Source organism: Gavia stellata, chromosome 2 (assembly GCF_030936135.1).
Source record: "Gavia stellata isolate bGavSte3 chromosome 2, bGavSte3.hap2, whole genome shotgun sequence".
In the NCBI taxonomy this organism is placed as follows: domain Eukaryota; kingdom Metazoa; phylum Chordata; class Aves; order Gaviiformes; family Gaviidae; genus Gavia; species Gavia stellata.
In genome coordinates this window covers 106,349,620-106,373,227 of record NC_082595.1, presented here as the reverse complement: position 1 = coordinate 106,373,227, position 23,608 = coordinate 106,349,620, and the positions used below count along the sequence as shown (strand labels likewise).

The following is a 23,608-nucleotide window of genomic DNA, read 5'->3' as shown; positions in this document are numbered from 1 at the left end:
GTAAGTTTTACTTATAAGGTGTAGCATCAGATAGTTGTTATGTGACTTCCTCATGTAAAATTTAAACAAGACCTGTGCTTACTGTTCTCAGTAATGTGAAATTTTTTCCCCTTCTAACTCGTATTTCTGGTATCTTAACTACTATTAGGAGAGAACTGGAAAGACTAAAGAAGGATTTGGAAGAAGAGAAGCTGTTGCGAAGTAATCTAGAGGTAATACTAGCCATTTGAGGGGGGTAAAGTTTAGAAGTATGTAGGCAGTGTTCTGGAAGTTGATGCCACAGGAAAGTCTTAATGAACCTGCTCAACCTTTTTTTTTTTTTCTTTTTTTTATTGCTGTGTTACTGTGTGGTTGAATGAATGCCTCACAAGGCAGTTGGATGTATATAGAAGATTCACAGTTCATCTTAGTTCAGCTTTCTTTATCTGGAAAATTATTTTTAACAATATGTATGGGTGTTGGGATGTGAGTTTAGTTTAATGTTGCTGGATTCTGCTTTTTGCTCGAAATATGTCCAACTGGACATGTTCCAAGAGAGAAGATTAGTATTTTGCTTTTGTAAGACTTGAAAGATGAATTTACTTCATGTAATGAAACAAAAAACAGGGCAAAAGTAAACTTTCCTAAATTTTTGATGAACCATTTAAATATTAAATGGATAATTTGCTGAAAGAACAGAATGCATCTGAAAAATTTCCTTATGAATGAACACCACTCCTCTCAATTTATTGATGAAAGTGGCTGCCTGCATTACAATGTGATGCCATTAAGTAGTTAATAGGATGAGCTCATTGTAGAAAATTATTTCAGTCTGTTACAAAAGGGCATTTTATTGTGAAATAGTACTCCTTATTGACTACAAAGCTACTTTTGAACCTTGAAAAGAACTTCTGTTGAGTGCTCTTTTTAATGCGTCTCTAAAGCAATCAGTGAAGTTGCCTTAAATATGTGCTGTGGTATGAGGAGGATGTGACTTCCATGTATCCTCTAAATCCATTTGAAGCAATACAAATTAATCATGGCACGGTATTTTTCATGAAGGCAGCTTTAGGAAGGTAGTGTGAGGTGATGATGTAGCGTTACGTGGGGACATGTCAAGTGATTCCACAACCCAGCTTTGACTGCTTTATTCAGAGTGAATGTCTGCAGTAAGATGTACCAGAACGATAGGCAAATTTGTAATGATTTTAAATTCTTGTTTGTTTAGCAGTATAGTAGTATAAAATCAGCTGTAAAGATTGAGCTGTCAAATGCTTCTGTGATACGATTTTATTTACTTAAGTGCCTTTGAAATATAAAGGTTATAATTTTGATGAAGCTTTGAAGACTTTAGATTATTGCTACTTCAATACTGACTCTTTTTCTTTTCAAAATGTCCGTTTTCCAGCTTGAAATAGAAAAATTGAAGAAAGCAGTGATGTCTACATGAGACAGCTATGGACTCAATATTTTTAACTCGCCAGGAATTCAAAACTGAACACAAGGAGAACTGACTCTTATTTCATAATAATGGATGCTGGTGTTCTACAGTCTTAAAGAAAAAAATTATAGTAAAAAAAGGAATATAGTCTTTTATTCAGAGCGATAAGAAAACAGAAAAGAATAATGGTGTAATTTTTTTGCCAATATAAAAGAGGCCTTATTTCTTACTGTGCTGGAATTGCAGACCTTATTTTTTGGTTTGCTTGAAAATACTACTGAATCTGTATAGAAAGGAGAGGGAATTCTTAATAGATTTTTATTGAATACCTGTAGCTTAATTTTTAAAGAGATCTATACTATAAATAGGGTGATCTATCTTTACAACTAATCTGTAAAATAATCTATTGGGAGGGATGGAATAACTGTAATCGTAGTCACTACTTTTCCCCTACACGCAAAAGGGAATATATGATATTTGTATAATTTTGGCAGTCTTGCCCAGGGTTATGCTGTTGTGCCTGTCTGCAGTGAGAATATTAATAATATGCTGTGTATAAGTTGAGTAATGAGATAGGAATTTGTTAATGCAATGAAGCAGGTGAAACTCCTATGCATTGTAGTAAGAATGAATGATCTAATCTGGGTAGTTTAGCAGGATGTTTTGTCACTTGCACTATTGGATTAAAAAGGGATTTAGGACTGACTGAATCATGAAGTTATGACAAAATTATCTTTTAAAACCACAAAATGCAAGAAATACAGAAACAAGACTAGAATCCAGTCTTAACTCAACCTGTTGTGCCTAAAATATTACAGCATGAAAAAGTAAACCTTAAGCCACAACGCCTGTGCTTCTGTGTATCTAAACTGAAGTCATCAGTCTTTCTAGTGGTTAAATATGCATCTTGATCTGTTTTTACAATAGTCAGGTTTTGTTTATAATACGTCTCCAAATAAATCCCTTTGGAACTTTGATACTCTCAAAAGGTCTCAATATTTATATATTTATGCCATAAACTTTATCAGTATATTGTGTACCTCTAAATTTAATAACATCTTTGTATTTTAATGAGTGATTGGAACAGTTGCTTTGACAGCATTGTGCTGGTTTCCAAGACAGTGTCTTTCACAATTTATGGAGAACAGTTGAAATCTTGTGGATTGCCATTATCTTTGACCCCTGAGCTCAACACAGTGCACCAGAATAATATAAAAATAACATGCGAAGTGATGGGAGACAATGATACTTATTGCTGTGTTCGTTTGATTAAAGAGTTAAATACAGCTTTAGAAAGCCAGTCAAATGCATTACTTATGTTAGTAATCACCTTATCTCCTTTTGGTCTGCTAGAATTTAAATGCCACATAGTTCGACAACTTCACCAGTAAGAGAAGTAATTAAGTTTCTATTCATGGGAATAGTAATAAATACAGTAATTATTTAGTATGTCACTTGAGCAAGTGACATGGAGGTGTTACTACTTGAGAGTATACTTTTTCCATGGTTGATGCATCATAAAATACAAACATGAGAAAGTCAATTGGAGGATGTTTTTCAGTTGCTGATCTAAATTGTTCATAAAATTTGATTAATATACTATGCAGGTATTAGGTAATATTTGCTAGTCACATTGCTAATAAGCTGATTCAATATTAATGCTTTTAACTTTGAATTGCCTAGATGCATCACAAATGAAGACTTGAGCCAGATCTTTATACTGAGGAATAATGTGTAGCAGTAATGCTTCTCATGAGACACTAAACTCTTACTTAGAATTCATACCGCTAAGCCAGGTGATGAAAAGCAAGAATTGAGCCTAATGGAACAGTCAATTTGTTATACAAGCTCTTCACTGTGATGAGAGCATGAAACAAATCTTGGAATGAATTGCTCTACAGAAGTTGTGTCTGCATGTAAGCTTGTAGCAGACAAACAGAACGAGACAATCAGTTAAAACCAGAAATGAAGGGTGTTCGTTATTTAATGGCCTTTGTTCGCTATAGCAATAAATGACCCAAAGTGCAATGACCTGATTTAATAAAAGCCTCCTTTAAAAGTCGCTGCTATGAGTATTTTAGCCATAAGGAAGTTGCCCTGATACATGTCTGTCTTGTCTTCAGCTAGTGTTACGTACTAGAGTGGAGGGGGAGAGGGTAATGGTTTTGAAGACATTCCACAGTACAAGTTCCTAAAAGCAGTATGCTTCACTGACTTGTTTACTGGTGCTGTAAAATGATGCATGCTATCCAAACTCAGCAAATAAAATATGTTTAAAAACCTGTTGAAATGTCTGGTCAGTTCTTTTTGGGAACATTTTGTATGCTGTTAAATTCTTTGCAGCAAGAGTTTGGGGAATGGGGTGGGAGGAAAGTGTATTATTATTTATATAGCCCCCCTTGAGGCTTTCAGATTTTAATTTACTCACTGGGATGCTCTGTTTCCTGACTGTCGGGATAGCTTAGGATCCAAACAGTTGAAAAACTTAATGTTTTTCTTTGCAAGTGTGGCTTGGAGTCTTAACTTCTCAGTATCTCTTTATTCCCTTTTTTTTTAATTTTCTGTTGGTCCGTATTGAACTGACCTTACTGTGCATCTTCAGAGCCTTTTTTAGATCCCTGTTGCGACTCAGAAACATGGATAAATGAATGTTTCAATCACTACTTAAATATATAGTGAAGAACTGAAGACTGAGAGTATGACATGTTTAAAAGTGGTATGGATGAGGCAAAAGGCAAAGAACAGAACAACAGAAGGGCATTTTTAAACAGCAAGGGTTTTATTCAGTCTTCATAACATTCTCTGAAAAGGTTTGGTTTGCATACAGAGTACAGTGTTCAAAAAAGAAAAAGTACACGTCTACTTTTTTATTTTTTTTAAACAATTACCATGAAGATAACGTTTTTCATTAATGCTGCTTTAGGGGAATGAAGTTGCTGATAAGAAACTTTAATGTAGTGAAAGGTTTGACTCTGAGTAGTTTAGTAAAGTATCTGTTGAACTTTAAGGAATACAAGGTATTTATTTAAAAGTCATAAATTTGCAGAAGTCTGTTAACTCTTTCCAAAGGAAATGGTAAAATCAGGTTTTCACAACTGCCTTACTTTTGGCTGCTATTAAAGTTCTGTGAGATGTTCCTGATTGCTGACTGCTTTCTCAGAGCAATGTCAAAGCAGCTGCTCATATATCTTGGGTAATTGGATTTTGCAAGAGCTGAAAAGACAAACCACTCCCTTTTGGGTGCTGGGGCACATACCTCCCAGCTTGAAGAATGCAAACAGCCTCGACCAGCTCGTAAAGCTGCTGCTGTGTTCAGGGTTTGGAGTACCCTCCCTTGCTTGTTGGAAGTCATGGTTTGAATATCTTTCTAAGCCCCAAGAAGCACAGATCACACTTCTTCCTCTGGGAGAAGCAGGTGCGTGTGTCTGTGTGTAGAAGTATGCCAGCCTTTGTGTCCTTTGGAGGACTATTGCTTAGGTTGAGGGGGTGTTTGAGAATCGAGGGGTATTCAGTTGTGCCATCGTAGCAGTGGTTTGGGGTGGGGGGTGTGTAGAAGCACAACTCCAGGTGCCTAGGGGAAAAAGTCTTTCAGTGTCCACACTTTGACATGATCTGGTCTTTGGCCCTTTTTTTCTGACTTAAAAGGTGGCACCTTAGCAAGCCTTTAATTCATCTCTACCTGGTACTGTGTCGAGAGCAAGTCATTTCACCTTCCCAGGTGGGTTGTGTTGGCTGTGTCTAATTGTGCTTGGCTTAATTCCTACTTGATACCGATGTGAGATGCAAGGCTGGCTATATCAAAACGGAACAGTAAATAATACCTCCCTTCAGGCTAAAACTGGAGACCTACCTTGTGGCTGAGGACTGACTGAAGTTGTGGTAGCAGACAAAACGACATTACTTCAGGAAAACCTGTAAGCTCATGGCAAACATGTTGCAGGACTGTGGAAAAAAAAATCAGTGACCAAAGTTCTTCCAAAGCAGCCCTGTGAGTAGAAAAAGCATTAAGAATTGCTATTCTGTTATGATAAACTACTTGCTGTAAATTACTGGCTGTTGGTAAGCCTCAGAAAAGGAGGAATGGAGGTGAGCCAATATTAAGAGCCAACACTGAAGGTGGCACAAGGTTCAGCAGACAACTCGCACCACTTACGAGGGGTGCAGCCCATAAAGAAAAGATTATTACTTGCTCATTGATCTTTTTAGCTGCGCAAGACACTGTCAGTAGTGTCATCTTTGATTTATGAAGGGTAATGCATTAACTTGACCAGGTTTTGATCATGAATTTTTTTTTTTGTCTTTAGAAGACCTGTTAGATACAGAAGAGCAGAAGATGCCTCCTCCACGAGGAGGAAGGGTACAAACCAGGCAGGCGTGATTCATCTGCGTGGACTCCTGGCAAAGGTGGCAATCTGGCAGTTTTGTGGGTGTGTTTGTAACTTGTTTTGTATTTTGCAGTGCAATACCTTTATAGTCATCTGCAGGTCCCTCAATGTTAATCCAGTCAGACAGGAAAAGAAGTAGGCTGATGCCCAAGGTTATTTCTTCATGGGAAAACTAAATGAATCGGAGCACCCAAGCAACGCTGGGTAAGACCATAAGAGTGAGGCCGGGGCACGATGGCAGCAGATGAATGGTTAGACACTTGCCTGTGGTATCTCGAGGATCTCTGCCTGTGTTGATTTTGCTAACAGCAGAACCCAGACTTCTGAAAACAGTAAGTACTATCACAAAACACTTTTCCGGAACTGCTTGAAAATGCTCAGTGGTCTGTGAAATTGGTTCATGTGCAATCCAAAAATGCATCTAACTGCTCAGGCTGGTTTTACTTTGCACTTATTTACTTAGTTTTATATTCTCCTTACATCTGTGGAAATAATTAGATATCTTAATTATCCTCTGATCTTTTTGCTCATAGTTTTGTAATTGGTCTGTAATCAGTGTTGTCACCTTTAAGACAGTCTAAAATTTTCTTATCGCTAAAGTTACTATAAAGATCACTCTCCTCTCAGAACTTGCTTTACTTAAATTCACATTTTCCAAGTGTGATCCCTTTTAAAAATACAACTAATACCATCCTGTATAATTAAGAGCTTGAATTTTTATCCTCAGATGACCGTGTTAAAGACTCTAAAGTCTCCTGCTGAAGCCTTTTTAACTTGCTAGGTAGCAATGGCATGTGATCGCATTATGGTGGTTCATTGAGTTTTAAGCTAGCCATGTAGCCATTCAAGCCCTAAAAATAATGGATTAGGTTCTGTAACAACGGATTTAATATTTTTAAAAAAAGTTAAATACACACAGTGTGACTTTGCAGTGTTGGGAAAATATATTTGTCTAGCTAATTATGGCAAGCCCAGTGTAAATTTTTATTTTGTACAAACGTGCTTGTAATTTTTGTGCGGGTTACCTTTTCCCCACAAACTGAACCATAGTTTGTCTTCTGGAGTAGTGAAGAGGGGAAAGCTGTCACCCCAGGTGATGGAGAACCCTTTAGCCAGGGACCTGGGGTCCACCAGCCTGGGGCTGTAGTTGCTGCAGTTGTCGCCGCTTGGGCTGAGCCCTCTGGTAGCTGTGACCACGCGGGGCCGGGCTGCCTTGCAACGCATCCTGCCCGAAATTAAAAGCAAGAAAGTGCTTGGGGTAGAGGAAGGAGGGATAGTTTTGTAGGGTTTTACAAAACGCTTTCATTTTAAACCAACGGAAGGCACAGAGTAAGGGCTTTGAATTTAAGGCTATGATACGTTAACCGACATATGGATTACTTTTTAAATACATGAGCAATCTACCTTTTTGTACTGTTTTAAGATGCTCTTTCCTCTCTCGTAACCGCTCTAGTCACTCACTCCTCACTCTTTCCCTCCTCTTGAGGGCTTTGCCCGCCCTGGGGTGCTGTGACCAAATGAAATGTGCTGCAGAAGGAGGATCAGCAGCTGGTGACAATCTCCTGAGTTGGGTGGGAGATACCTGAGGGTATGGAAGTGTCCTCTTGCTAGAAGGTCCCTTCCAGGTGAGAGGGTTTTGACAACTCATCTGCTCGTGTGCCTGTGTCCTGATGGAGCAGAAACCTCTGGAAGAGAGGAGTAACGTATTTACAGCTTCTTAAAGGGAGGCGTTAAGGGCAGTAGAGGGTTTATGATTAGGTATGTATCATTCTCTGTCTAAAGTACCATAATTGGATGGTTTGGAGGGAGAGGAATAGCTGTATATGCTTTCACATGGCCTTATGTCAGTATATCCATGTTTTTTCCCTAAAGTGGCAGCGACTCGCTGCTGCATTGCATGTTTTGCTCCGAGTTTCTATTGCTGCATGGTAGTTACCTTGGCACGTTCTTGCAGTGGTGAGACTGGGTGGTTTCCATGATGAGTCAAGCGGTGCAACTGAGCGAGAGGTCAGTGTTTCGCTGGTAACGTGGGCCAGTATCTCGGTGAGCCTTAGATACCTGGAGCTGTCCCAGATTTCTACCTCACTTAAAGGTAACAACCCTAAGTGGAGTTACATCAGTGATTAAATACAAAATGAACATGAATTAATTCATGATGAAACATGATGAGCTCAAGGATTCCCAGGTGTGAAATGGAATTAGGGCCACGAGCATACAATAAACATTTAATGACTGCAGAAATTGGAAGAGAATTCGCTACAACCCTTTGCCTCAAACCTGTGTTTCCCAGCCACCTCCCGTTCTTCAGCAATATTGACCTGAGTCTTTTGGCTCACTTCTCCTTGCCATTTTATTTCCTTAGAAGAGCTAATGGTTGCGAGCTTTAAACCCAGAAAATGCTTTTACTAATACCAGTCAAATTCAAGAGGCTGGCACAAGGCTCTCCTTGAGAGCTAGCTTAGAAATTCAGTGCATCAATCTAGCTCTTCCCTTCGTGATCTTTTTGTAATTAAGTAATAAACCTGCGGATCTCAAAATACAGTAAGGTGAACAAATGTCATAGATGAAAGGGGCAGCCAGCTGTGTGCCTAGCCCTTTGATGCTCTCAGCTGGTGAGAACTTGGAGTTCCCTAGATAGGAAAACACATCTCTGCTCCGTCAGTGCAGGACCCCTTCTGTTTCAGCATCCTCTGTGCTGATGGGTATGTATTGGGGAAATTTGAGTGGCTCCTATCAAAGTGTGGTGATTTGATGAGCCTTCTCATGTGTGCATCTTCTGAAATCCAGCCATCATCCTGCTTTGCCACTTTTCATTTGTTTTGTGCTTTAGTGTTTTAGCTCACTGATTTTATGCATTTTATTTTTTTTTTTAGTACATGGCTTAACCTACTTGTACAACCAGTGATAGAAGATCAGTGTCTCAATTCTTTTGAATCCACAGCAGCTGTTGCTTTTGCTTTGTACATGTATAGCATCTAATAATCAGATTTGATGTAACACATTATTTTTCCTTCATTCCCTTTACTGGATTATTTTCTCCTGGCAAATGTGCCTGTAACAAGTTGCGTCTCAGAATATTAAGCTTTAACCAAGGACTATGGGACACTTCATGGAAGGAGCAGAGGCCTGAATCCTTCTGCAAAGCAAGTAACACTTTACTTCAGTCTGGTCCTTGTTTCTCACATTTTGATATCCGAGCCCCGAGGGCCTGAGTTTCCGACCTCACATGGCAGGTCTCATCAGGAGCTGCCCCAGGAGAGTAGCAGCATTGAACCCAGTGGAGATGAGGCTGTCTTAAATCACTTCAAAAGGTACTCACTGCTTCAATAAGCTCTCCACCTCGCAGGTTACAGTAAATTATTAATGCAGTAACTTCCAGTGTTGGACAGATTTTTTATTTTTTTTTTAAGAAAAGGTTCACAAATCATTCTCAGTAAAAAAGTTAATAAATGATAAATATCTGAAAAATCACCTTGCAAGCCCGGTAAGGACAGTCTTTGGGATGGGTTTAGCTGCTTTCTTACTAGCAACTGGACTGTGTTCAAAAGTGAAAACAGATGTCTAAACTTCCTTAACATACCTTTCTTCCAGGAGGAAAGTAGTAAATGCGAGACGATGGATGTGAGGGTAGCCCACTGCCTGCTCCTTTGGGCTGTGCACTTCTTCCCAGCCACGCCGCTCGCTGCTCTCAGGGTAAGTTTTACTAGAACCGGGTTGCTCAAATCCCCATCCCACCTGGCCTTGAACACTTCCAGGGATGGGGCATCCACAGCTTCTCTGGGCAACCTGTTCCAGTGTCTCACCACCCTCATCATAAAGAATTTCTTTCTCACATCCAATCTAACTCTTTAAAACCATATGGCCCCTTGTCCTGTCACTACAGGAGGAAATACTTTGAAGTGTTTATTGTGTTCAATATGCCAAGCAACAACCTGCAGCACAACTCTTGGAGCGTTAGAAATCTGCTATTCAGCCTACTCTACCCAGCAGTAACAGTGCGATTTCCAGGGTATCGCGTAGCCAAGCTTTGCTTCCGGACTGACAGGGTTTGGCTGGTTGTAAATGATAGAACATTCGACCAAACACTGATGGAAGCTCTTCTGGATTACGCCTGGCTGTACGACACGCAGTCCCAGCAAGTGGTCTTGCCTGCAGGAGCCCGGTACGCCTGCCTTGGGGTCGATTCCCAGTCAGGAGAGGAACAAAGTGGCTACTGGTATTTGTACAACTGTAGCTTTATATTACAGCAAGTCATATAGATCACGTATTCCCATCAACAAGTCTCATATTCTTATCAACACGAGAAATACTGGAAAGCTTAAGCGTAATACAGGCTTTTTGACTGAAGAATACCTGCTGGAGGCATGTGTGATCCTGCCTAGTAGCTCAGTATGTCACTTCAGTAGAATGGTACAACTGAAGGCTTAATGTATCGAGACAAACTGTTAGTAGAGAGTTCTTAGCTGGCCTGTACAAGCAAGGGGCCGTGAGCTCTGCATTCTGGACCTTGAAAAGACTTCTGGACCTCAAAAGGACTATTTTGCTCTTGAAATCACCTTTCTGGTTTGTGCCAAGGAGTCATCTTTTAGTTATTTAACATTGAATCTACATTACACTTCTTATTTTTCAGGTTCTCGGTAAGGAATCAAAGACTGGTAATCAGCAAGGTACAGTGAATAGCTACATGTCTTTGTTAATTCTTTGTGAGATGTTATCAGTTGTCAATACTTTACACCCCTGATACTCACCTCATGGGCCATGGTATGCTGTCTTACACCTTATAACAGTATCTGCTTGATTTGTTTTTCAGATGGCTGTATAAGTCTCATTCCCTGCAAAGATAATGGAGCTATTTGTATTCAGCCTTGTTCTCCCTCCTTCCACGGGGAGACAAGCTTTGTCTGTGAAGACAGAAAGTGGCAAATGTTCACAGACGCCTGTGCAAGCCTGGATGTTCAGTCCCTTTTTCAGGTGAGGTAATTGTTATGCATCTACTTTGGCCAATGCTCGTAATTTTTTGCAAAGACAGCCCCTCCCTCCATACACTTTCAGTCTTGAGGAAAGGGAAGAAGATGGGATCCTAGAACACAAGATTACTTTGACAACAGGCTTTGACTTCATCTTAAATCAAGTGAGGGGAAATAAATTTGGGAAATTCCTGTGTGGAAACGTAATTCAGAAATGAAGTTGTCTTGTTCACTTGGCTAGTGTTCCTCCTGTGGATCTAAACCAAGACAATGATACACTTGGATGAACCTGAGAAAAGACCAACAACAATATCTGTAATAATCAGATGATTCATGGTAAATTCTCCCCAACTACAAAATAAAGAACTTTATTCAAGTCACTTCAAGAATAAGGCACTGCATTTAGTTCTTGCCCCTTCCTTCATATGTGTTGTACAAGCAAGACATTTTTCTCAGGTGAGCTTTGGTCCTGGGTTTCAGGCCATCTGGCACATTCATTGCACACCCCAGCACTGCACCTCTTGCCTCGTTGTAGCTGTAGCTTCATTTTTGTTCTGTTGATTAATTTTCTCAAATTTCTTTTCTTCCCTCCAGAGGATTTCTGAACGTGAAACGTTCCTTCCAAGCTCTGGAGGACATGTTAGTGTTGCTGGAGGACACCTTCCTTTTGTAGGGGAAGGAAAGCCAGTGCATGGGAAGCCTGGTGATGGAGCAAAATATTTTGGTGCTGATGACCATGGGAATAGTAACTGCCAAGCTGATTTTTCATGCATCATCCCAGATATCCTGTCTTCACCAGCCATTCCAGGAAACATTGCTGATATAGTGGAATTGCTAAAGAAGATTACCCTGCTGTTATCAGAGAATGTCAATAGAGGAAAAATGCAGGTATTTACTTTTATGGGCTTCAGGAGGTGTTTCTGAGCTTGCCAGAGCATCCATACAGTGTTGTGTCCTTATAGCCACTATTCAATGAAGGGGGTGGCTGCAAATCACATGGAGATCACGTGGAAAGATTTTCCAGAGGGCCGTGTTTTGTTGTCAGAGAAACTGTTTGACCTGTTCACGTATGGTGAAAATACTCTGGAATTCACTTTCTTTAAAAGCAAAAGTTCACAGGAACTGCTGTTGTAGACGTGGGAGAGCAGTACAAGGAAGAATTTGTTTTGAAAGTATGACACCGTAGGGAAGGCAGCCGTGGAGATGCTGACCTGCAGCTGTGTTGTCATGTGTAGCACAATGGAAACTGAAATCTTTCCCTGATGAACTCAGAAATCGGAGAGGTGGGGGAAGAAATACAGGGAAGTTGATGTAAAGCAGACCTGCATGGCAGGTCAGCGTCTCGAACAGAACTTAATGTCCTGACTTTTGCTTTATGCTTGCTTCTCCAATCACCTTTTGAGCTATGATGTGAAGAGGATAGGACAGTTCTGGTAGTGACCGTGCCCATGAGATGTTTGGGTTTGACTGGGATGGGTCATGGGAACCTGTTCATTGTCAAAGAAAAATATTCCCTTTACAGAAATCACTCTTAAATTAAATGAGCCATTCTGGAGGCTCTGCCAGTGGAATAATAGTTGTTTTCTTTTAACATAAAAAAGAACTTACTTTTTTCTTGTTTGTTTCAGAGTTACAGCAGGATAGCAAATCATATTCTGAACAGCTCCATCATTTCCAATTGGGCTTTTGTAAGGGACAGAAATGCCGTTTCGATATTACTGGACTCGGTGAATTTATTTGCTGGGAAACTTCTGCTAAGGAATGGGTCGGAAAGTATACAGGAACATTTCATCTCTACAAAAGGCTACAGCATACATAAAAACACTTCAGGGAAGAGCTTTGATTTTTCTATGGAGTTCAGTAACACCGGGAATATCACTGGGCATGTGGTCATTCCAGAAGAAGAGCTTTTGAAGTTACCTGAGACTTCTAAAGCCATTAGCATTGCATTTCCAACGCTCGGAGCCATTATAGAAACCAGCCGGTTGGACCCTGGTTTTGTGAATGGAATGGTGTTATCGGTGTCTCTTCCAGAAGAGCTCCGGCGTATTTTGCTCACCTTTGAAAAGGTGAATAAACTGGAGAGCGTCAAGGCTCAGTGTGTTGGGTGGCACTCCACTGAAAGGAGATGGGATAACAGGGCATGCACAATGAAGTCGGACAACATCAGCAGTGTTGTTTGCATCTGCAGGCATCACCATCGGACATTCAAATCCTTCTCCATTTTGATGTCCCCCGCCATGCTGCGAAATGTAGTGCTGGATTACATTACACGTGTAGGGATAGGCCTTTCCATTTTCAGCTTGGTTCTCTGCCTTATCATCGAGTCTGTTGTCTGGCATCATGTTACAAAAACTGAAATAACCTACATGCGCCATTTTTGTTTGGTCAACATTGCTACATCGCTTCTCTTTGCTGATGTTTTGTTCATCTTGGCGGCTATTGTGCACAATACAGCCCTAAACTACCAGTTGTGTGTAGCAGCCACTTTTTTCCTTCACTTTTTCTATCTTGCCTTGTTTTTTTGGATGTTTACTCTGGGCCTCTTGATTCTCTATGGATTATTATTAATTTTTTTTAAGATAACAAGATGTGTATTCATAGCTACAGCATTCTCTATTGGATATGGATGTCCCTTGGTCATATCTATCCTCACTGTTGCTATTACTGAACCAAAAAATGGCTATTTAAGGAGTGGAGCCTGCTGGCTCAACTGGTATGAGACGAAAGCCCTTTTGGCCTTTGTCGTACCTGCTCTGAGCATCATTGTTGTGAATGTGGCGGTGGTGGCAGTGGTTGTGGTGAAGACTGGGAGATCCTCCGTTGGAGAAGGTTGCAAGTCAGAAGATTTGAGCAACATGATCCGAATTAGCAAAAATGTGGCCCTTCTGACACCTCTTCTGGGTCTCACCTGGGGGTTTGGATTAGCAACGATTGTTGACAGTCGCTCTCTGGCATTCCATGTTACATTTGCACTACTGAACGCCTTCCAGGTAAACTCTGCAAGACTGGGAATAGTGTGTGCTCAGACTTCGAGCCTGGGAAAAGGTAGCAGATCAAAGAGGGGCTGGCAGCATGCGTTGTGCATGGAAAACAGGACCTAAGCTTTCCTTTCGACTCAAGTATTTTACATGGCACATGCTCTAGGCACCCTGCATTGACCTAGTGGATGCAGATGGGTAATGGAACAAACCAGTTGGTGTAAAGTGTAATGAAGAATTAAGATGACGAATTTATGTTAAAAGTAAAATACAGTGGTTAATGTCCAGTAACTGTAAAGATGTCTCATCACTTAACAAATACACAGAAAATTCTCACTTGCCATGGAAGATGGTTTTGTTTAGACTCATGAGTCTAAACATCCAATGTTACCTGACATGCTGTTGTATACTCAGTCTGCCTTAGCTCTTCTTGGCTAATACTGCTACTAGTAGGTGGGTTGAGAAAGTCCTGGTATGTAACCCATCAGTCCAGTTCGTAATGAGAATTAGCATGGGTTATGTACCCATTCTTGACATTCCCAGAGAGCCTGTGTGACCTGGGTGGATAAACTCATTGCTGTTATCTGAGTCATAAGTGATGAGATCTGTTACGCTGACAAAAACATTATTTTACATATCCTTAAGGAAATAACATCCAGAAGCATTTAAGAAACATCATGTGGTTATGCTGGTTTTGTTAACTGGTTTTGCAATTTTTTAGGGGTTCTTCATCCTGTTGTTTGGGACACTTCTGGACAGAAAGGTACGTGGGTCACTTCAACACTTATTCTGGATTATATGCACATTTTCTACGCTCTGAGAAACTGTTCCCTTAATTCTTTTTTTTTAAATCTACAGACGAGAGAAACCTTAAAGATGAACTGCCTTTCATCAAAGCGGAAGTGTAGTCTGGCAAAGGTAAAGATTTTTTTTTTTCCCCTTAATGGCTTAATTTACCAATTTACACACCTTCTTATTTATACATGGAAAAAATGGAACCACCCACTAAATCCTACCTAGCTTAACATTTTTCTAAGGCAAGTGCTTGCTGAAGGAAATACAAGTATCTTAAAAGTATGTTGAGGATATTAAGCTTCTAAATATTGGAAGTGGCAACCTGTAGATTTTCATGACCGCTACGTAACCTACCACTGTTGTTACAAAATTGAAAATGGTATTTTAAACTAATCTCTTCACCTGTTGATAAGCGCTTTAGATAGAGAATGCCTATGACTTTTTTTTCCCCATCTGTAAAATAGATCTACTTTAAGGTTACTGACTAAGTAAGGAACAGAATTAAGAGTCCAAAATCCCAATGTAATGACCTGTTTGCCGCCTTCACAAAAATATGGATCTGTATGACAGCAGGGCTGCTTTAGGATGTCAGAGGATTGTTCTGCTTCCAGCTGAACATCAGCTTAGGATGGAAACCACTCATAGCCCAGCCAGTACCTTTGGTGGTAATCAATGTTGTGTACTCGTAAGAGCTTGAGGGTTTTTTAAATAGGGCAATTCATTAAAAGGAAATGTTTAAACCTTAAGGAAACAACTGTTTCAGAGGCTTCCTAGGAAAACGTTAGCAGAATTGATGTGTTGGCATCACTTAGTGTTTCCTACCTCTGCTGGAAAACTTTTATCTGCTGTTTGTTAGATTGCTTTTGGTACCAAAGCTTTAATGGTTTCATGCTATATTTATACAAGGGAATCCCCTTTAGCTGTCTCACAAGAATTGTCTGCAGTGCTCTTGCTATCCACCAAAAGAAACTGTGTCAGTTCAGTTTGGACTTTGGAAAAATAAAGTTATTTCCTTGCTTTTCTACAGTCTATTAATCAGTCCTGATTCTAGTATTGAAAGCTGCAGAGTGTCGTTCAGTGACAATGTGTCCAAATGTACTTGGTTTACGAGGAAAAAAACAGAGGGGTTATGGAAACTATACCTCTGCTAGCAGCATTGCCTGGTGTGCTTTGGGTCATCTGGGGCAAGAGAGGCTGCATGTTTGAGCAACTTCGGATTCTTCTGCATCCTTCTTCTCCAATTCAGACTTCAGTTGCATCCAGCTTAGCTGTTAGGTGCTAAGTTTAAATGCAGTGCAGAAGGTGCTCTCTTAAAACAAAGCAAAAAAACCACCCAAAAAACCCACACAAAACCCCCCTCGCAACAAAACATAACCTAAAAACCTAAAAACAAACAAAAAGACCAACCCCAAAACCTCTGCTAAAATTAACTGTTTCCTACCTAACAGAGGAAAAAGAGAAAGGAAGCGCTTGAGACGGCTCCAAATTTAATAAACTGAGATTACAATTCCTGCTTTTACAGATCCAGGATCCAAATAACAGTGAAGAGGTGAAACCTCTTATCGGGCTTTACGTCAGGATTGAAAGTTTGAAAGTTGAAGTTCTCCCAGGTCACCACCAACACAATACTCTGGGAATGAGGGATGGAAATATCACTGATCCCATGACTCAGCAACACTTAGTAAAAGTATTAAGTGATTTCACTGGGCAAATATTGATGTGGAAACCATGGCTGCATGTTCCTAAGAACTTGGGTTGATGTTTTCACACTCCTGGATGGAAGAGACCACGTGTAGGTGTTTACCAGTGCATAACAAAGAGGGGGAAAATATTAGTCATCCACTTCTGTAAACTTGGGTGTAAATATGGAACTCAACTCATGAGAGCTGGAAAAGTTTGTCACACCTGAAATGATTGTTAAAAAAAAAAATAATACAAATCTTTTTTCAGAGAGCTTCAGAATGAGGCTGTGTGTCTGGGGTTTTAATGGTGAGTACATAAAACATCTAGAAGGGTTATACAGACTCCTGGTTCAGGTCTCCTAGTTTCTCCAGACTCGTAAGAGCCTTTCTTCTGGGTCAGACTTTAAGATGACCATCTCGTGGCATTTCTCACAGGACTCTGAGGCACCTCCTGTTTGAAACAGGACCTCCGCCTACACGGATGATATATCTAATCTGACCTGCTGATTTATTTTCTCCTAGTCCTAGCAGTGGACAGTTGTCTTCAGTGGATCTGACCAGTGAGAGGAAAAGCAGCACTTCTTACCCAGAAATCCCGGTTTGAGGTGAGCCGAAGTGGCTGACCAGCTCGGAGCGTGGACAGCACTGTCTTGGAGCACGACCACGGGAAGCATCGTGAAAACCAGAAGAGAAAATGCCCTGAACCTGCTGTCAGGAGCAGGAAACCATCAGTGTTGCTGCAACCCTTGGAGGAAACACTCTGATACATAAAGGTTGTTTCTTACCTTTGCGAAAACTGCTGTGAGGAGAGTTTGTCCTCGTTTGCCGTTTCAGTGCTTCAGTTTCTTTCTTTTTTTCTTCATGTCAGTGCAATAAGGAACTGTGCAGCGTGTGGGGCTGTTCTAAAATTATTTAATTTTTAATGTGATGTCCAAATATTGAGTGTTACCTAGCTGGTCTTGGCTGTCCTTAATGACAAGTGATTCTATTGGGTGGCACTGTATTCATCATTTCCACCTGTCCTCCCAGACTGATGGACAAGGTAACTCTATTTCTGCATTACAGCTGTTCTCTCCATCTCAATAGTTGTTCCCTCCATCTCAGTGTTTGTGTGTAAGAGGAATTGTAAAAAGACCTTTTTTGGTCCGTCAGGACAGAATTTTTGTTCTTTTTCTAGTCCTGCAAGATGATGACAGACATAAACAAGAAAGAGCACTCTGAAATAATTAGTTTCCCTCTTTAGATGTGAGAAAGCAAGCTTTGAATATGCTTCAGAGTTGAATCAAGTGGATGGAGATCTCCCATGTAATGTGCTAACAAAGGAAATGGTTCTTCCATGTGAGATGGTGTCTCTGGTTTCATTAGAAAATGAGTCCTTGGCCTGAGAAACCCTTTCTAATGAAAGCTTTGATAAAAATGTTATTGTCTCTTGTCAGAACAAATCGATGCTTTCAAATGGAAATAAAGTTGAAATTTTGTCATTGTTTCTAATCAGTGGTCCTTATCTACTTTCTTTGGCAGAGGAGGATAAATGCCCTTTGAAATTGGCTGGTATTACTCAGGTCAGAAATCACTCTTCCCCCTGTCATTTCACATACATTTGAAATACAGAAGATTTAATAAAAATAATACTATTTTGTCATCAGCACCCCTTTACTGAAGAGGGAGAAAAATACCCTGGCAGATGAACTGTGGGATGTTGGGCATGTGAAACGTACTATGGAAAATCCCACAGCCCGATGTCTTGGGGGCAGAAGCTGGGGCTCTGGAGGGGCTGATCTGGAGGGCAGAGCTCTTTCCTGGGCCATGAGACAGTTCTTGTCCCCAGGACTCTTGCTTCCTTGCGTTTTCCTCTCCTATCTTCTTTCCTCATAGTCTCTTTGTTAGAAGACTACAGTCTATCCCTGCTCCTTTCATACAGCACGTTTGCACGTTGGAGAGCTTTCATCAAATAGAGATAAAATTGGGCTTACGTGGCGCTGTAATGTAAATTTAAAAAGACCGTTACCCCAAAGTCTGCTTCTTAGTGTCAAGCAGCATCTTTTGTGCTTTAGCTTCTTTCTCTCCTTGAAGCGCTTAGAGGGTTTTTTTTCTTTCCTTCCCTTTCCCCCCCTTAATAAGTTACATGTATCTTGGAGTCGTCTCTGTTAAACCTTTTTTAGCATCAGTAGCATCTCCTCCAAGCCCCTGCATGGCCTTTTTCAATGCAGTATCAGAGCTATGTGTCTCTCATGCTTGAGGAGTTTATTTCACTGTGGTATTGCACACACGATTTATGATTCGGCTACTGTATTTTAAAGAATAGTTCAAAGATTGACATAGGATGCGTAGTGTCAGGTGAAGGTGTTGGTCAGTGTTCAGCATGTCTCCTCTGCAGCCGTGCACCCTCGTACAGGTACCTCTGTTGCCTCTGAAGGAAGGGGACCACATCGTGCAGTTTGCAGTGTGGAGAAAACAACTGCTTTGCACCTGAATTTGCTGCAATATATTTAAAAAGACGTCTGTTTCCCACCAGTCTTCTGCATGGGATAGCATTTAACTCAGCTGGTATTTTTTTTGTTCATTTGTTTTACTGTTAACAGTGAAATTTTATTAATGAAATGTTGTGATTTTTTTTTTATAGCACCTGAAAATTTAAGAGAACTGGCTTCAACCTAGTGCCTTGCCCTTCTCTCATGTGTACACACATGTGCAAGTTAAACCGCAGTCCATTACAACTGTGGATTTATAGACAGTCTTGGATGAGACGTCCTGGATCATACATATCCCTTCCAAATTCCCAGGAGATTCAGCAGGAGTCTTGCCCAGGCAACAGCACTGCAAAAGGAATCTGTTTCATCTGCAGTATGCTGAGAAAAGTATCTAAGCCGTGTATCAAAGGGTGTTTGAAGTAGGGTGCTTATTTTCAGAAGCTGGCACACAGCAGAGTGTTTTTACCCTGTGTTTTATGATCATTTACCTATTTAAAAATAACTGGGGTCTTACAGAGAACCAGTTAATGGTAGAGGATGAGGATGAGCACTGAAGTTTTATTTTTTTAATACCCCAAAATTAAACTAACCAGGGGCATTTAATGAATAAATGTTTTTGAGAGCTGAAAGCTATAGCTGTCCTCTGGGTTCTGAACTGGTATTTATTTAAATGCCATGGGCTGATGGCCCAGTTCTAATTGCAGCTGGGGGGGGGAGCAGGGGAAAAAAAGAAATCACTAGAGTTGGAATTCTGCCGGTTTCCCAAATTATTAAAGTAGCAACAGCTTAATAACATCAGTGTTGAATGGGTCAGATAGACCCCTTGATGTGCAGGAGCTTGTTTTGGAGCTGTTCCACCCTGCAAAGTGGTCAGTCTTGAAAACCCCAAGTGCTGCTCATCACGAGGTGTCACGCTTAATGGGACAACCCATTTTTTTTCCCATAGACTTCCAGTCTTGGTTCTGTGGCCAAGTGTAGAGACATCTCGGATGTCTCTGAGACAGCTCCTTGGCCAGGCAGGTAAAATTGAATTTTCTTGTGTCAAGTTTGACACCAAAACAAGTTCTTGAGCAGAACATTAATTTACCTCAAATACCTCAAGTTTTACATTGCCTTTCCAGAGCCAGGCAATTTCCCCCCTCTTTTTCTATCTAGCACAGGCATCTCCTTCACGGTTGGTGAATTGAAAGAGGGGAAGATGCCAAACCAGCAGAGTCTTGGCAGGCTGTTAACAAGGCTGCTGGGCTGCCCCATAAAATGTGCTTGCGGTAGACGCTCACCAGCACTGCGAGGCTTGGCACTGCTAGCTCCAGGCATGCTTCCAAGCCTGCTTCCACAGCTCCAAGAACCAGTGGGCGCTTGACCCATGGTCCTTCGCAAAGGCATTGCGTGGCTGTGGGTCTGGCTCGCTGGTTTGCCCCCCTGAGAAGTGTCGTGATGCCCTGTGGTCAGTCTGCTTGGCTTTAGGTGTTAACGGTACGTGTTGCTAGATAAGCAGGGTTTGTAGGGAAATGTCCCTCCCGAAGTTAAATCTCATTCCAGGATATGGGAGGAAAGCGCAGCTTTGGATATGCAGCACTTTTTCACCTCTGCCCCCACAGTGAAGATGTACCTAAAATCTCTGGTGGGTGTGCTCCTGGGAGAGAGCCCCTGGGAGCACTGCCTCCTTCTCTGGCTCCAGTCTCAATGGTGGTTTTGTTTAGGCTAGTAGTCCTATGTGAATATATTTTCAGCATGTCTGTGAATGCCATCAGGTCAAAATTATAAAACCAAGAGTATTACCTCTCCCTGACCCCTAGGACAGATGTCCCATTTGTGTCCTGTAGGCAGAGTAATGCTGATGACTTAGTTTACGTTTTCTAACATATGCTGCACTATGAACCAGAATTTTTTTGTTTTCATTCTCCCAAGAGGGATATAATCAATATCAGATGCCATTGGAGTTGTATGTAATTTTAAATTTTCTGTTATCTTTTGATGTAATAAAATCTTTCCGTGGTTTTGCTCTGAACGCTAGTTAGATGTTTTTCACACAAACTGATTCTGTGATTCTGTGAATCACTAAGGTTGGAAAAGACCTGTAAGATCATCAAGTCCAACCATCAGCTAACACCACCATGTCCACTAAACCATGTCCTGCAATGCCACGTCCACATGTTCCTTGGACACCTCCAGGGATGGTGACTCCACCACCTCCCTGAGCAGCCTCTTCCAATGCTTCACCACTCTCTCAGGAAAGAAATTTTTCCTAATATCCAGCCTAAACCTCCCCTGGCACAACTTGAGGCCATTTCCTCTTGTCCTGTCACTCGTCACTTGGGAGAAGAGACCAACACCCACCTCTCTGCAACCCCCTTTCAGGTAGTTGTAGAGAGCGATGAGGTCTCCCCTCAGCCTCCTCTTCTCCAGACTGAACAACCCCAGCTCCCTCAGCCGCTCCTCATCAGACTTGTGCTCCAGACCCCTCACCAGCTTCGTCGCCCTTCTCTGGACACGCTCCAGCACCTCAGTGTCCTTCTTGTAGTGAGGGGCCCTTGTATGGCTTCCATCTGGATGTAACAGAGAAACCTTTCTAATGGTGCAAAATCTGTAAAGTTGTTTACATGCAATATACGTTTCAGGTCAAATTTGGTTGGACACCATGTACCTTCGGGGCCTCAGGTTCCCATCGTATCTGAAACCCAGCCCGACTTCAAGTGACACCTTAAGGCTTCTTTCAAGCTTGGGGAGAAGGTGCATGTCTCTCTGGTTTTACAGAAATAGCTCATCTGTCACTAATTACGGCAGCCATGTGCTAAGGTCGTTCTTTTTCACAACTGGAAAAAGTCGTCTTAGGTTAATTTATTTACTGAACTGCAGCCAGTAAATGGAATTGCATTTTTGTTTGCTTAGTGGTGCTAAACTTGAAAAGCCCAGTGCTCTCTTGCTTGCTTAAGCATCAGTGTTTAATTATAGCTCTTCAACCCAGATGAGAGATGTATGTGTACCCTTTGGGTACTTTTGTTTCAGGTTGAGACCAGTAATAAATCATCTCTTTGGGTTTTTTGAAGATTAAGTGTTGAACAACGGATTGATTAGAAAGATCATTCCGACCCTTGGGGAATGTAAGCTGAGTTTTATAATTTACTTATTCATGCTGCATTGTCTCTGCTCAGGGAACAGGGCTTTTGGAAGATCGAGCTATATTCAGCTGGAATTTATTCAGCTTCAAATACCCTTCCTTAAGAAGGGTAAGTTGGTAGTGGAACAAAGTATTTTGAGAAGCAGTGGGTTTTCCTTTCTCTGGCATTGTTAACTCAGGCTTTTGGTAAACACTAATTACTAGAATCTGTACAGTGGTGTGAAAGCAATTCTCCAGCCTGTGAAACGGTCTCTTCTGGCCTTAACACTCGATAACTCTCCCAGGCCTTTTTTTCCATTGCAATATTGTTATCAGTGGTCAAATGCGATTTTTCTAGTATTTTAGGTGGCCACCCCCAGGCAGAGCTCTCTGCTTTGGCTGGCTCTTCAATGGCAATTGTAAGGAAAAGGAAGGTGGGGTAATTGCATCAGTATACTTGCATCGGTGCCAAGCTTTTTAATAAACTCTGCTATTCATTAGTAGTACCTTTGGCCCCCATCCTTGCTCTTAGAGTGTTTTTCTTCCAGAAATACTCCACTGACATCAGTAGTTAATTCTGACTTCTTGTGGTACGAGAGAGCAGAACTAGACTTATGGTACCACTTGCTTGTTTAAATCACGTTGGATCCATCACACTGCTGCGTCTCTTGGCAATCGCTATTTCCACAGTAAGGGATTCATTTTTTCTGGGTCATGACACTCACTCATCCAATCTTTGTTCTGTTGTGGTGTAGGTGAAAACCTCCCAGGTTGTTCGTCTATAGCCAGCTCGAGAGGTACAGCAGAAATCCTCTCTATCTTCCCGTACGGCAAGTATAGGTGCTGCTGGGCATAGCAGGAATAGGCCAGTAGAATAGAGGATTTTTGACCTTTTTATCAGTAAGCTGTAAAGCTACTAGAGTATAATGTGTGTTAGGATCTGCCAAGATCTGTTGAAGACAAGACTTGAAGGCTGACTTTGAAGTGCGCTGAAATTCCCACTGACTTTTAAAACAAACTGGCAAGCAATAAGTGTCTTGGAAATGTCTGCTTTTGGGAAAAGGTTCACTGATACTGTATTTTAAGCTTTTCTTTTTTAGGCCAAAAGAAATTGTTGAGATTAACTAAAACCTTCTCCTCTCAGATTTGGTCAAGTCACCTTTCAACCTTCTTTTTGGTAAGCTAGGTAGATTGACCTGTCCTCTTCCTTTCAGAAGAGGAGTTGTAGTATTGAATTTGTATTGATTTCCATTTTTGCTAGCAGACAGAAGAATTAATTTAGTACACAAATGCATCCTTCAGGTTACAAGCTGTGTTAAAGTAATAGGAATTTGGGTCATCTTTCTGTAATGAATGTGTGTGAAAACCCACAAGAAAAAAGGAGAGTCGAAACAAAATTTTTGGTTACTGGGACTTAAGCTGCAAGTACAGGAATGAAATTCGTAAAAATTAGTGGTTGTCATCTGAAACAGATACGAGACAACTCAATCGCTGTGTTGGCAAAGAAAAAAAGCTACAAATCTTTAGGTTTTTTGACTAGCTCATGGGAGGCTTTGTGCTTCAGCAACCAGCCCTTGAAAACCCCATCTGGGACCTGCCGTGATAGCCAGACTGTAGCTGGATGCAGGGTTTTGGCCATCAGGCTGCTTCAAGAGAGTATGTGCTGTTGTGCGGCTCCCCGTTGGGTTGCGCAGCCCCACGTTGTGTCGTGTGGCTCCTCTTGGGTTGGTCAGCTCTAACCTGCACCAGTCCCTTTTCATGGTGATGCCCACATCGGTTGTGATGGTGCAAAGAAGTGGGAGCATGG

At 41.2% G+C, this 23,608-nt stretch overlaps 2 protein-coding genes across 2 annotated transcripts in view; both read left to right on the top strand.

Annotated features, from left to right (window-relative positions):
- Positions 1 to 3,702, top strand: part of CD2AP (CD2 associated protein) — an 86,016-nt gene extending 82,314 nt beyond the window's left edge. The window contains exons 17-18 of the mRNA XM_059829906.1: positions 149 to 212; positions 1,388 to 3,702. Coding sequence (XP_059685889.1) covers positions 149 to 212; positions 1,388 to 1,429 — 106 coding nt within the window. The 3' untranslated portion in view covers positions 1,430 to 3,702. The remainder of the gene's footprint in view (positions 1 to 148; positions 213 to 1,387) is intronic.
- A 5,718-nt stretch (positions 3,703 to 9,420) lies between these two features.
- On the top strand, positions 9,421 to 16,776 carry ADGRF4 (adhesion G protein-coupled receptor F4). The gene is made up of 8 exons (XM_059835780.1): positions 9,421 to 9,498; positions 10,436 to 10,472; positions 10,616 to 10,776; positions 11,367 to 11,660; positions 12,401 to 13,765; positions 14,475 to 14,516; positions 14,612 to 14,671; positions 16,753 to 16,776. Exons 1-8 carry the CDS (start codon positions 9,421 to 9,423, stop codon positions 16,756 to 16,758), a joined length of 2,043 nt encoding a protein of 680 aa, XP_059691763.1. The 3' UTR covers positions 16,759 to 16,776.
- Positions 16,777 to 23,608: the final 6,832 nt, after the last annotated feature.

What these genes read in the sequence shown, in the direction of transcription:
- ADGRF4 (XM_059835780.1), top strand. Translation starts at nt 9,421, where the DNA reads ATGGATGTGAGGGTAGCCCACTGCCTGCTCCTTTGGGCTGTGCACTTC. An exon ending in CGCCGCTCGCTGCTCTCAGG is followed by an intron (nt 9,499 to 10,435) that starts GTAAGTTTTACT and finishes CTTATTTTTCAG; the next exon opens with GTTCTCGGTAAGGAATCAAA. An exon ending in ATGTTCAGTCCCTTTTTCAG is followed by an intron (nt 10,777 to 11,366) that starts GTGAGGTAATTG and finishes TCTTCCCTCCAG; the next exon opens with AGGATTTCTGAACGTGAAAC.